Source organism: Orussus abietinus, unplaced genomic scaffold (genome assembly GCF_000612105.2).
Source record: "Orussus abietinus isolate OABI.00-Male unplaced genomic scaffold, Oabi_2.0 scaffold16, whole genome shotgun sequence".
Classification (NCBI taxonomy): Eukaryota; Metazoa; Arthropoda; class Insecta; order Hymenoptera; family Orussidae; genus Orussus; species Orussus abietinus.
Window position 1 is genome coordinate 1976055 of NW_019394714.1, and position 12354 is coordinate 1988408.

General features: G+C 44.7%; 4 protein-coding genes across 6 annotated transcripts; 3 read left to right on the forward strand and 1 right to left on the reverse strand.

Annotated features, from left to right (window-relative positions):
* The first annotated feature begins 201 nt into the window (after positions 1-201).
* On the forward strand, positions 202-2797 carry LOC105696956 (probable cytosolic Fe-S cluster assembly factor CPIJ010948). Its single transcript, XM_012419843.2, has 7 exons — positions 202-625; positions 727-822; positions 924-1079; positions 1195-1465; positions 1574-1822; positions 1898-2275; positions 2355-2797. Exons 1-7 carry the CDS (start codon positions 560-562, stop codon positions 2594-2596), a joined length of 1458 nt encoding a protein of 485 aa, XP_012275266.1. The 5' UTR covers positions 202-559; the 3' UTR covers positions 2597-2797.
* On the reverse strand, positions 2599-5639 carry LOC105696958 (josephin-2). Of its 2 annotated transcripts, XM_012419847.2 has the most exons (5): positions 5213-5639; positions 4860-5074; positions 4605-4785; positions 4384-4533; positions 2599-4277 (listed from the first exon to the last, which is right to left on the reverse strand). In XM_012419847.2, the coding sequence occupies exons 1-5, from the start codon at positions 5264-5266 to the stop codon at positions 4233-4235; spliced, it is 645 nt and encodes a 214-aa protein (XP_012275270.1). In that variant the 5' UTR covers positions 5267-5639; the 3' UTR covers positions 2599-4232. The 2 variants fall into 2 exon arrangements, with proteins under 2 accessions (XP_012275270.1, XP_012275269.1); XM_012419846.2 differs by having other exon boundaries at positions 2599-4533.
* A 162-nt stretch (positions 5640-5801) lies between these two features.
* LOC105696957 (NADH dehydrogenase [ubiquinone] iron-sulfur protein 3, mitochondrial) lies at positions 5802-7122 on the forward strand. The gene is made up of 5 exons (XM_012419844.1): positions 5802-5956; positions 6037-6111; positions 6184-6431; positions 6501-6746; positions 6836-7122. Exons 1-5 carry the CDS (start codon positions 5890-5892, stop codon positions 6986-6988), a joined length of 789 nt encoding a protein of 262 aa, XP_012275267.1. The 5' UTR covers positions 5802-5889; the 3' UTR covers positions 6989-7122.
* A 92-nt stretch (positions 7123-7214) lies between these two features.
* On the forward strand, positions 7215-11459 carry LOC105696993 (centrosome-associated zinc finger protein CP190). Of its 2 annotated transcripts, none has more exons than XM_012419912.2 (5): positions 7215-7299; positions 8018-8192; positions 8394-8533; positions 8625-8900; positions 9071-11459. In XM_012419912.2, exons 2-5 carry the CDS (start codon positions 8028-8030, stop codon positions 11187-11189), a joined length of 2700 nt encoding a protein of 899 aa, XP_012275335.1. In that variant the 5' UTR covers positions 7215-7299; positions 8018-8027; the 3' UTR covers positions 11190-11459. The 2 variants fall into 2 exon arrangements, with proteins under 2 accessions (XP_012275335.1, XP_012275334.1); XM_012419911.1 differs by lacking the exon at positions 7215-7299 and adding an exon at positions 7315-7713.
* Positions 11460-12354: the final 895 nt, after the last annotated feature.

Here is a 12354-nt window from a genome sequence, read left to right on the forward strand (position 1 = left end):
ACCTCCGGTGGAGGATTCAGACGGCTAATGCACTTGCCACCTGTTACAACTCTGGGCAGCCGGAGAACCGGCTGAAAAAGTGAACAACTCCTCACAAAAACTCCAAAACCCTGTATCTCCTCCGAAAAAAATCCCAGCCATTAGCTCGAGGGATCAATTTAAACCGAACAACCTTCCCCATCAAGCTACCGTGGACGCAATTCGCATACCGGCCCAATCACGGACCATCACCGGCCCGATAATGGTCCAGTACAAAGAGTTGCAAAGAGTCAAGAACTTGTCCATATGGGATATTTTCCGTGTCATTGTAGCAAGAACAAAGAGCAATGTGTTGCGTTAATACGGTGTGGATCTCTACCTTCCTTGTAAGCAACAATTAGTGCTGCATGACGCCACAATTGATGATCCCGACGCTTGCATTACCAGTGATAGGGAGCATGAAAGAGGTTATCTTGCCATATCCGAATTAATCAATTGTATTGGAATGGAAAAAAGGAACGGCATGATTGCCAAGCGCAATTTACAGTAAATCTCTGTTTCTCATATTTATTCCTACAAAATGTCATCGCGTTTCAGTGGTGCTCTTCAAATCACAAACCTGGACGATTTTATTACTCCGTCTCAGGTAAGCAGATAAATGTTAACACATTCATTTATTGAAAGGTTACCCAGAGAATATATCGCTGTCATTCTTAATATGAATTTTTGAAGGCGGTTTATTTGTAGGAATGTATAAAGCCAGTAGAAATTCAGAAAACGCTGACCAAAACTGGAGCGAAAATAATAATTCAGGAAGATGGAGCTTACACGGAATTGGGGGAGGTGCGTGCTACCTTTATTATGCATCAATGCATTGTAATATATTAGAGTAATTCCATTCTTACTATTTATTATATGTAATTATTATAAATATACGTTATCAGAGCAAATCGGCTGAAAAACTTCAGAAAGTAGCGATCACATTGGCCGACTGTTTGGCTTGCAGTGGTTGTATTACCTCTGCCGAAAGTGTACTCGTAACGCAGCAGAGTCACGAGGAACTCTTGCGAGTATTTGATGCAAACAGAAATCATGGACAGGTATATTATTGCGTTATTTATGGGTACATATGTATGGTATTACAGTGTATGAAGCATGATTCTCATCAAACGATTAATTAATGGATCTTTTAATTTCGTGTACCTTTACATATAGAATGGTAAAGTCGGGGATCGGAAGTTTATAGTTGTAAGTCTTTCGGTTCAGCCAATATTATCCTTAGCGGAGCACTATAAACTACAACCCGAGGAAGCGGCAAGGAAATTAGCTGGTTACTTTTATGAATTAGGCGCCGATACCGTCTTGGATATGACTGCAGCAGACGATTTTGTACTGTTAGAAACAGCCAAGGAATTTGTAGAGAGGTACAAATCTGCCCAAGATGGTATTCAAAATCAATTACCTATGTTGTCTTCTTCCTGTCCAGGTAGATCTTCAACCAAGTAGCGATCTCAAGGAAAATAGATTTATATGAATAAATTGTGATATCTTAATAGAATGGACTACATAAAGGATACACCTTATTAAATTTCAGGATGGGTATGCTACGCAGAGAAAACTCATGGAAATTTCATATTACCATATATAAGTGTAACCAAGTCCCCTCAGCAAATAATGGGATCAATTGTGAAGTATCACCTGGCTGAAATGAAAGGATTTGCGCCGGAACAAATATATCACGTAACACTGATGCCTTGTTACGACAAAAAACTTGAGGCATCCAGACAGGATTTTTATAACAGTCTCAAGGAAACGAGAGATGTCGATTGTGTAATTACATCAAGTGGGTTATTTTGTGACCGATATCACATAAAAACCTGTCGTGAGTTTGCATTTTGATTTTGTATGTTTCTTTCAGTTGAACTGCAGCAGATGTTGAGCGAACGGGGAACGCCATTGGATGAAATCAGTGAACGCGACATTGAAAGACCGTTTGGTCTGTACCACGAACAATGTGACAACGTTGTTCTCGGTCATCGTGGCCTAGGTTCTGGAGGATATGCAGACTTCATTTTTGATTATGCAGCTCGTAACCTATTTCAGCAGTCCGGTGTAACAATTGAATTTAGGAACCTTAGGAATCCTGATTTCCAAGAAGCGGTTTTAGAGCGAGATGGAATCGTTTTATTACGATTTGCAATTACTAATGGATTTAGGAATATTCAAAACCTCGTTCAGAAATTAAAGAAGAGAAAGTGTTTGTATCATTACGTTGAAGTAATGGCTTGCCCAGCTGGTAAGATTGTAACATTTAATAATTACATTCAGTCATATTATGTCACCGATTCTGTAAAATGCTGGTTTATGGTTATTAGGTTGTCTGAACGGTGGTGCTCAAATTAGGCCTCAAAATGACTTGCAGCCGCGGGAACTGGCTTTAAAGTTGGAGACAGTGTATCGCCAACTTCCACAATGTGACCCTGAAAAGAATGAAGTTGTACGGAGATTGTACAAGTCGTGGCTTGGCGGGGAACACTCAGATAAGTCCTTGGCATTTTTTCATACGCAATATCATGAAATTAAAAAAATGGATACAGCACTAGCTATAAAATGGTGATGTGGAGAATGTTCAGCTGTTATTTATTGTTGACACTCGACAAAATTGTACAAATACAAGTCTCCGTTACATATTAAAGAAATACATACATATAATACACTATCGTATTCGGGTGCACAAAACCATAACCTGAGTGCAGAATTCTAAACTTTTACACTTGTACTTAAAGTTATTGACGGAAATAAACAAACGTGAAACCTACGATATTCGTTTTAGGGTGTAACATGTATTTATGCAGAAGTATGCAAGAAGGCGTACTTATTTTCAATCTGATTACTTCGAGGGAAGCAAAAATTACTTGAAAATATTTATTTTACGAATTTTCGGTAAAAATTTATAAAACGGTATAGAGCTCTTTTGCTTTGCGTGTGTTGTCCAAGAGTGAGAAAGCAAACTGCCAAAAATGTTGAATACACCGCGGAAGTCGAAAATGATGGGCATTGCGTTCGTCTTACATATGCATTCATGGTAACTTCGATCTTATGATTTAATAAGTTCCATTCTACATCTGGATTTTATATACAATCATGTGTACACGACGTACTTTCGTAAAAATTATACTTCAGGGTGGAATTTTAATTAGTGAAGAATTATTCATGTTAATGTCCATACTCCTGTCATCTCACGGAACACATTATCATTCCTTTTTCATCCAGTCAATAGACTTCCATTGTTCATGGACAGTAGCGTAACGGTGTCGTAAAAATAAGCAAATCTGAAAGCAACTTTCTCTGTGTAAATAAGATGAACATATGTTAATAGGTTTCATTCAAGTGTTACAATGTCACGTAATGTCAACTATCTCTATTACTTGAATGCCCCTTGTCATAAATTTTGCAATTAATTGCACGGTACACCATTGACTTACATATTAACAAATCGTTGAAGAATAGTAAAAAAACAATCAGTCTTTTGATAAAATCAGATCCAAGTTTCATTACATTCAGGAAATGCTCTAGTGATACAGTATAAAGGAGCGAAAATGAATGGCGTTAGAAAACGCAGTAATGTAACTTTGATATTTTTTGGTACATCTTATGCTTCTTAAAGAGAAATTCTTCCCTTCGACATTCATCACGAAAAATAAAAGAGACAAATATCTACTCTATAAATAGATAGAATATAATAAGGATTTGTAACTATTTGTACTCCAGATGACTATCCAAGTTGCATGTAGGGTAGAGATTTCGATGTAACATAAATGATCAATCATCCCGTTTCTTTTTTTTTTTTTCCCCTCATACGAAATATGTAACCTAATCATACCATGTAGAAAATTTATCTAAGCAGCTCATCTTTAAGCCTAACTTAACCTTTATCATCTCGTCGTGAAACTGTATCGCACTGTTAATAAATTACAAATTATGTGCATTCACAGTATGGTACATACGTTATACCGAATATTGCAAGTTTACATCAACATATGTGAACGTAAGCCAGAATGCTTACAATATATTATTAAAAGCACAATTAGCTACATTAGAAATTTGCTGTTTACAATTAGCATAATAAATAAGCGTTGTATTCACATTGTTTTTAACGATATCTTGTCAACACCTTGTTGCTCTGTTATTTAACATTTATGCTATTGTCACGTATATTCCATACAAGGTAACATTTCCCTCTTGCTCTGGATTCATTTTTCTGGCAACGTATTGTAGCACATTTCCGCTTTAATTACCTGGAATTTTGTTAAGATTTAACTTAAGCTTTGTCATTACTTTCTTCTTATACCACACTTTTTTCATATCATTTTCCAAAGAATAGCCATCCTCAATACAACTAACAGAATTTCGTTCAATGTTATTGTCTACATTACGCCCGTTTGTTTCCGTTAACCATCCTTGTTGGCTGTCGACTTCTTTAGATACGACGAGAAACAATTCCTTTTCTTTGCTGTCTACTTGTTCCTTCAGGTATGCTAATAACTCATTGTCCTGATAACGCGAACATTACATTATTATGCCTCAAATACACAGGAGACCGTCAAAAGATGGAGCATACGTACCGTTCCAATGAGTTGCGGTACATCCAGCTTTGAGTCTAGGTTATAAAAGGTACCGTGTATCTTGCGTAGAGCGATCCAGTGACGCTTTTTTAATGGCAATAAAACAAATCCCAGTCTGTATTCGGTTGGAACATTTAATATGAAGCCTTCGATGTTGTCCAGGCACAGGCACTTTGGGTCTCTAAATGAATCGTTTATTTGACAACGAATCATCTACCTCTGATAATTTAAGAAACTATTTATACAGTGTCTGACCTGCGCTTGTCGAACCAGACCACTTCGCGTCCTTTTCGCTGCAGCGCAGCCATGATAACATTGATATCATAATTTCCAAGACCTAGTAACGATTTGTGGGGGTTGATCCACACATGAGGGCTAAGGCTATAGCAGATTTGGTCCAGCTCTTGTTTACTAAACCCTCTCTCTTGGAATAGATTATTTAAAGCGTGTAACGCACACAGTTCTTTAACCTGCGGTGGAAACATTTTATATTAACGGGTTTCTGGATATTAGTAAGTGATAATGACACGTGCACCCCTTTCACGATAAGAGATATACACATACTTTACAATGAATATAAAAAAGGAATGTAAATAATTTTCAACTACCTGGCGCTCGTGATATATAGACCCAGTCATATCAAATGCCGTGCTCGTGACCATCTTAACTACATAATTCTACTACTTTTTCACTTACAAACGTCCTTGGTAACGGCAATAAGTCTCGGACTTACGCTTCACTGATATTCCTTAAAAAACCTGAGCAGCATTGCAATTGCCACTGGCAGCGAATTCACCTCTGTTCCCATCTATTTCACTGATAAATATAACCTATCTACATTTGACAGTTCTATTCATAGTTTTAATTTTCTTTTTCCAGGAAGCTACAACGGTTCACCCATGGTTTCATCAATTGGCGCTTCGTGCTCGGTGGCGAGAAATTCAAACGTCGTGGTCACTGAAATTCAGATGACCTCCGATACTTCATCCAGCGAGCAGTGTCTTTTCCATAGAAAGAAATAAAGAAGTAAACTGATGATTGAAGTTATGTAATTAATAAGTTTTTGTGAGAAAGCTTAATTAAACGAATAACGAAACTGTTTCATGGATCTAACAGAACGAGCCAATAGAATGTTGCAATTGAAGGACGATTGAAAAGACATCGTACATGGAAACTGAGCTTCATCGCAATGTCTTATGAATTTTTCCCACGAGTCGTTCGTCTATACGTACCATAGTCAGTGTTTCTCGATGTAGGATTTCTTGTATAATCTTTGTGAAGAATTATGGCGTCCATAATTTTTAAGAATATTCTGTCGAGGGTGCAACAATTGCAGACGTTACCACTCAAGTGTAATTGTCTATATATGTGAAGAAACGTTTAACGGTACCACTATATATTGTGATTACGAAATTTGTCTGTAACATTTTAGGTTGTATTTCTACATTTCCTTCTCTGAGATACTCTTCTCAACCCACTACAACTGAAAACCCTACGGAAACGCGACGTATGTAATGATAATTTTTTTAATAACTTATTAAGGAACAGAGCATTAAATATGGCATGTATATTTTTTTAGCCACCGTTCGAAAATGGGACTTCGAAAAAGTCGAACGGTTGAAAGGCTTCGGACAGTACGTCCTTGAATGTTTATCAAAGTATGTACAAAAGGTACAGATCGTAACAGGAGACGAGCTAGAGATTTTAATCGCACCCGAGGGTATCGTTCCGACGATATCATTCCTGAAAGATCATCATACCGCTCAGTTCATCTCACTAGCGGATATTACAGCCCTGGACGTTCCAAGCAGGCAATATCGATTTGAAGTAAATTTCATGTTATTCGATTATACAGTGTATCTAAATGATTAACTAATGTAATATTATAATTTATAGCTTGTATACAATCTTCTGTCCTTACGTTTTAATTCGAGGGTGAGGGTTAAAACGTATACGGATGAACTTACACCGGTAGATTCGATTTATCGTGTCCACAAAGCCGCAGATTGGTACGAGCGAGAAATATATGACATGTTTGGCATATTCTTTGCCGATCATCCCGATCTACGCAGAATACTCACCGATTATGGCTTTGAAGGACATCCATTAAGGAAAGATTTTCCTCTGTCTGGATACATGGAGGTATACGCATAGCAGGTTATCATAATTTAACATGGCTCAAATATATAAATGCTTAAGTGCATGAATGCGCGTGAAATGATCTTTTTCAGCTTCGATACGATGATGAGAAAAAACGAGTAGTCGCAGAGCCGTTGGAATTAGCGCAAGAATTTCGTAAATTCGAACTATCTGCCCCGTGGGAACAGTTCCCTAAGTTTAGGCAAAGTCCCCCATCGATCGAAGAGGTACCTCAAAAGAAGTAGGTTTTTATTCGTATCTTATACTAGTATCTTATAAAAATATATGAATTATAGTAAGCAATTGTTGCGCTCCAGCTTTATTGCGTTCCTCTTGTAATGTACCGACGGATGTATAATAAAACGAGGCAATTGACGAATTCGGGCGAGTTTAAATTTGGCGCGGTTGAGAGTGCCGCCCGTCGAGATTGGATTGGACGAAGTTGGCTCCATCTATGAGTCACGCAACACATCGGGAAGCTCGATATCGGTCGCCTACTGAGGGAATTCGTGAGAGATGGAGCTGACCGGAGAATCTTAGGGATTCCGTTAAAAAGGTAGGTGCCAAAACCGAGGGATATTCCACGGATAATTCCTAGAACCGGCGAGGTAGTCTCCGCCGAGTCGGGCGGGCGATCGAGTGGTTTTCTCCTTAAGAAAATGGCTCTCCTAGGCAGGCGCGTCCTCCTGCGGTCCCGCGCACGTCCGGTCGACGATTCTTTCCCACCAAAACCGTACGCGGTTTCCGATTTTCTTCCGAATTAAGGTTAATTCGGAACTCCGTGCTCGGCCTCGACATACGTTTCGTTTTCGCTCGGTTTTCGGGCCTACGATGATTTCCGCTCCTTTGTACCGCTTCTACGGAGCGAGCGAGCTTTTAACGGGCTGGTTGTGATCAAACTCGCCGAATTGATTACTGGCTTCAACGTCACGATCGTGCGTTGACAGCAACGCACGGCACGCATCTTCAGGTACTCACGTTTTCATTCTAATCACGTATTTTAGGTGGCCGCTCCACCCCTTTATCTGGAAATTCAATTTTACACTATTTCCATTTTTCCGCGTCGACAATTCCGTTAAGCTTGTTACTCGAAATCTCTATTGGCTTCTGGCTATGCTCGTGGTTCCGGTGATCTGATCATGCCGATTTGTTAAGTATCGATGCATTCGGTCCTGTCGTGGATCACTGACAATCCGCAGATATTATAGCAGTGCATTCGTTAATTATTATAGTATCCGAGCTCTTAAGGATTAACGTTTAAAATTATTGTTTAGGCCTTTCATAATGTCAACGTCGGTTCAAGGAAAACAGCTCCCCCTGCGCGGGTTGAAGCAGGTTAAGGTGGACAATTGGGGAACATTTTTTCTCCAACGACTTCAACAGCTCTACTTTGAAGAAGAATTGCTCGACCTTACGATTAAATTTCCTACAAGTGACATCACCGTACAAGTAATTAAAGTCAAATTTCATAACTTATGTTAAAAATTGATATTGGATTAGATCGATTACGTAGCATGACTTTAAACCGTCAGAACAAAGAGGTTACGTTTTGGTAAATTTCTAATTCTATCCCTTTGGAAGGGGTAATAATTGGAATTCTTTGTATCGTTACCTGGAGAAAAAACCATTGAAACTTATTATATTTTTCAGGCTCATCGATTAGTTATTACGACATGCACAGATTATTTTACATATCTCGAGCGTCAGCAAAGGGAAAAGGATGAAAATTTTGACGGTATACTTATTATGCCACCCGACATGCCTTACGAATGCGTTAAGTCTATTATAAGGTACAACGTTTATGGCGTTCTATGTTTAAAACTGCCTCTGCGCTTATTCCATTTAGCAGCCACTCGTTTAATTATCCGTGACATTTTTCAGTTTCATGTACACAGGCCAGTTGGAATACTGGACTTCGGAACAAAATGCACTGTATCGCACCGCTCAAAAAATGAACATGACCGTTTTAACCAAACTATTGGACGCACAGTTCAATACCAGCGAATTGCAAGCGAGCCCACCGTCTACTAAATCAAAGCCTACCGTCCAACCGGTGATAGCTCTTTCAAAGCCGAGCACTCCTGCAAAAAAGGTTTCGTCGCAATCCCAACAGAATCAAACTCCTATGCTGCCATCACAGCCGCTGCCTGGGAGAAAGTATGTAATTTTGCATTATTCTTCTGTACTTTCGTTGTCATGACAGAATAACATAAAAAGTATTAAATGGGAATGGAGCTCGTGAAATTAAATTGATTTTCATAAAGGGCGCAAGGTGGAATTGACTGTTTCTACAGAAGTATGAAATACTAATCGTGTCTTACCTTCAGGCTTCCGATTTGGAAAAGAAAGCTGGATGCACGTACTTCGTTTCCATCCCCGAATTACGACCTCGGGCCCTACAGCAGTTCCCTGAGCAGATCTTCGTCGGACGTGACCCCGGGTCCGTCCAGATTCGATCTACCGGAAGCCGAGGAGTTCTCCCTGGGCGTCTTCTCGTCCTTCGACGATATCACGTACAACACGAAGCCAATCGTGCAAGCCCCGAATAAACCTAGCGCGGAAAATAACTCGGAATATAAGAGTTCGATGAACACGGAGGCGGACGAGCGCAGAAACGATACCACGGAGGACGAGGACGATGACGACGACCCGGGTAGAGACAAGGACAAGAGCGAAAACTCGGACGACGACTGGTCGGGGCCCAAGGGCATTCTACGAGCTCAGGAGGTGCAGACCTCACCTACCAAGAAGGTGAGGTTCAACCTCGAGGAGAAGGAGAACCTGGAGAAGTCGAAAAACTCGCCAAACTCCGGGGAGTCCATAAAGAAGCACGCCAAGATCATCAAAGAGGTGCTGAAGAAGTACCCCCACCTGGTGAAGAACAACAAGAACATCAGGCTGAAGATCATGCAGAAGGAGGCCAAGTCCTCGGAGCCGAGTACCCCAGCGAAGACCAAGGTCTCCTACGTGGTGCTCAAGTCGGACCAGCTGATGCGCGGCAGCGCGGACGAGGAGTCGAGGAACAACGGCGGAGAGGGCGCCGAGAAGGGGCCCTGGAAGTGCACCAAGTGCGACCTCGAAGAGGAATACGCGATGTACTACATGTACAGGAGGCACATGCAGGACGTCCACGGTGAGAAGTTCGACCCCAGGGTCTGCGAGCACTGCGGCTACAAGGCGACGAAGCGCAACATCCTGATGTACCATCTCTACACAAAGCACAACGTGCCCCCACCGAAGAGCATGTGCTTCCCCAAGTGTCACGCGTGCCCGTACGTGGCCCTCTCGGAGACGTTGCTCGTCAGACACCAGATCAACCACAACCACCGGCCGACCTCGCGCACCACCCTCTCGCCGGCCGAGGAGCTGCAGTGCCTGCACTGCACCCAGACCTTCCGGGACATCACCGACCTGGCGACCCACGAGATCAACACGGGCCACGGCAGCGCGGAGAGCCGCGAGAAGGGCCACCGCTGCCCGCACTGCGGCAAGACCTTCATCCGCATCACGAATCTGCAGGTGCACCTGGACTGCGCGCACAAGGACCTGAGGGAGGCGGAGCCGGCGCCCATCTCCCTGGAGCCGTCCTCGGAGGCCGAGGCCCTGAGCCACGTGGCCAGCGGAATCGCCGCCTCCCTGGCCGTCGGCGACGCCGTCCCCGCCGTCGACCAGCAGGAGGCGCGCTCCTCCGACGCCGAGTACGTCGTCCCCGAGAGCCTGGAGCTCGCCGACATCGAGCCCAATGTCGCCTACAACGGCCAGGAGATGGCGGGCCAGCAGATGATCATGCTGATCGACAACGGTGGCTACCAGCAGCAGGAGATGGACGAGCACCAGCAGCAGCCCCAGCAGATCGACATCTCCGGCAACGAGCAGATCGTGATGCAGGGCACCGAGGAGGGCATGATCGTTTACATCCACGAGAACGACGTCGAGCAGGGCGAGCAGCAGGCCTACGCCACCTACCGCGAGATCGAGATGGCCCAGGAGACCGAGGAGATCGTCGAGGAGGTCGTCGAGGAGGTCGAGGAGGAGCTCATGGAGGAGGAAGAAGAAGAGGAGGACGAGGAGGACGAGGAGGAGGACGAGGAGGAGGAGTCGAGGAACGGCCAGGCTGTCGTGCTCGAAGACGGGAACGTCGATCAGGTCGAGGAGGTGATCCAGTACGTCGAGGAGGAGACGGAGATCGTCGAGTACGACGAAGAGCAGTGCGGCAGGAACGGCCCCGCTCGGGAGTCCCGGGACGCCCGGGACGCCCGGGACGCCCGGGACCCCCGCGACTCGGTCATGATCGTCGAAGAGGAGGAGGAAGAGGAGGAGGAGGAGGACCGCCACCACTTCGAGGCCGGCGAAGACGAGGCGGCGAAAGCGAGCGCGAACCGGAAGAGCGCCGACATCATTTCCGACGACTGGGACGAGGACAGCGCCGACATGACCGACTCGTAAAACGTCGGGAGGCGCGGTCCAGAGATAATCATTGGTTTCCGATGGGACGAGTCCTCCGAGTCGTCGCGGGGACGCTTCCGCCATCCCTCGGTCCGGAAGCGCGAGTTCCTCCGGGACTCTCGGCGGTTTCCCGACGTGGCATCGAGCAACGGATTCGACCGGTTTTACATAAGGCTAGGGTAGATCGAGTTTCATGGTAGACTAAGGCCTTTGTGTACATCATTTGCAAAATGTCATATTACCTACCAATAAATACATTTTCATTACGAATTCGCGTCGTCGGCGCTGGCAACGCGACCTCGCGTGGGACTCGTCGAGAGGACAATTTAGACTTTTGCCGATCGGCCATATCGAATTCGGAGTTCCTCGGCGCCGACGACGAAATTCAACACGGCCGAGTTGGGTCGTTGCGTTCGACGCGCGTGAGCAGGACCTGGGGAAAACGGAACCCTCAAAACGGTGGAATTTTTTTTTTTTTTTTTTAATATTTTATTGCTCCTCTGTAGACGTACATTTGGGCGCCGTTGGGCGCCGTTGGCCTCCGCGAGACTCCCGAGGACTCGTGGCGGTTCGCCCCAAGGAAAGGAAACTCGTACCCCATTGGCCTTCGTTTTACGCCAACGGTGGTGGAGTTACCAAGCCTTGACGCCGAAGGGAAGTCACTCGGCGAACACAGAGGCGAACACGAGCTACGGGTTGAATCGGAACCGTGCACTCGCGGTCGGGTTCTCTCGATGGCCTCGTAGGAGAAACGGCGCGTTCCTGGTCGGGCCCGGTCCAAGTGGAGAACGCCTTCCGACGCGCGTCGTCCCGCTGTATCCTCGTAAGCCGCGTGCTCCGCTACTCCTGGACAGGGCAAAAGATACGTCAAGCGGAGACACTATTTTGGCTCGAGACGATCGCGAGAAAACGCCCCAGGGGAAGCCCGTCGACGGCGCGACTCCGCGTCACTCGCGATCGCGAGGTGGAGGTCTCCTCCGGGGTGCCGAGGAAGCGGAGAGCTCGGTCGGCTGGACGAGGCGCGCCGCTTCGGCGTCTTGGCGACTGATCCGAGCGCGATCGGTGGGAACCCTCGGTTTCCTCCCGGGCCGAGAAAGCGCGCTGCGACTGCATTCGCACGGCTGGCACACCGGGTAGAAGCGCGAAACGTGCAAGAGGGACGTTA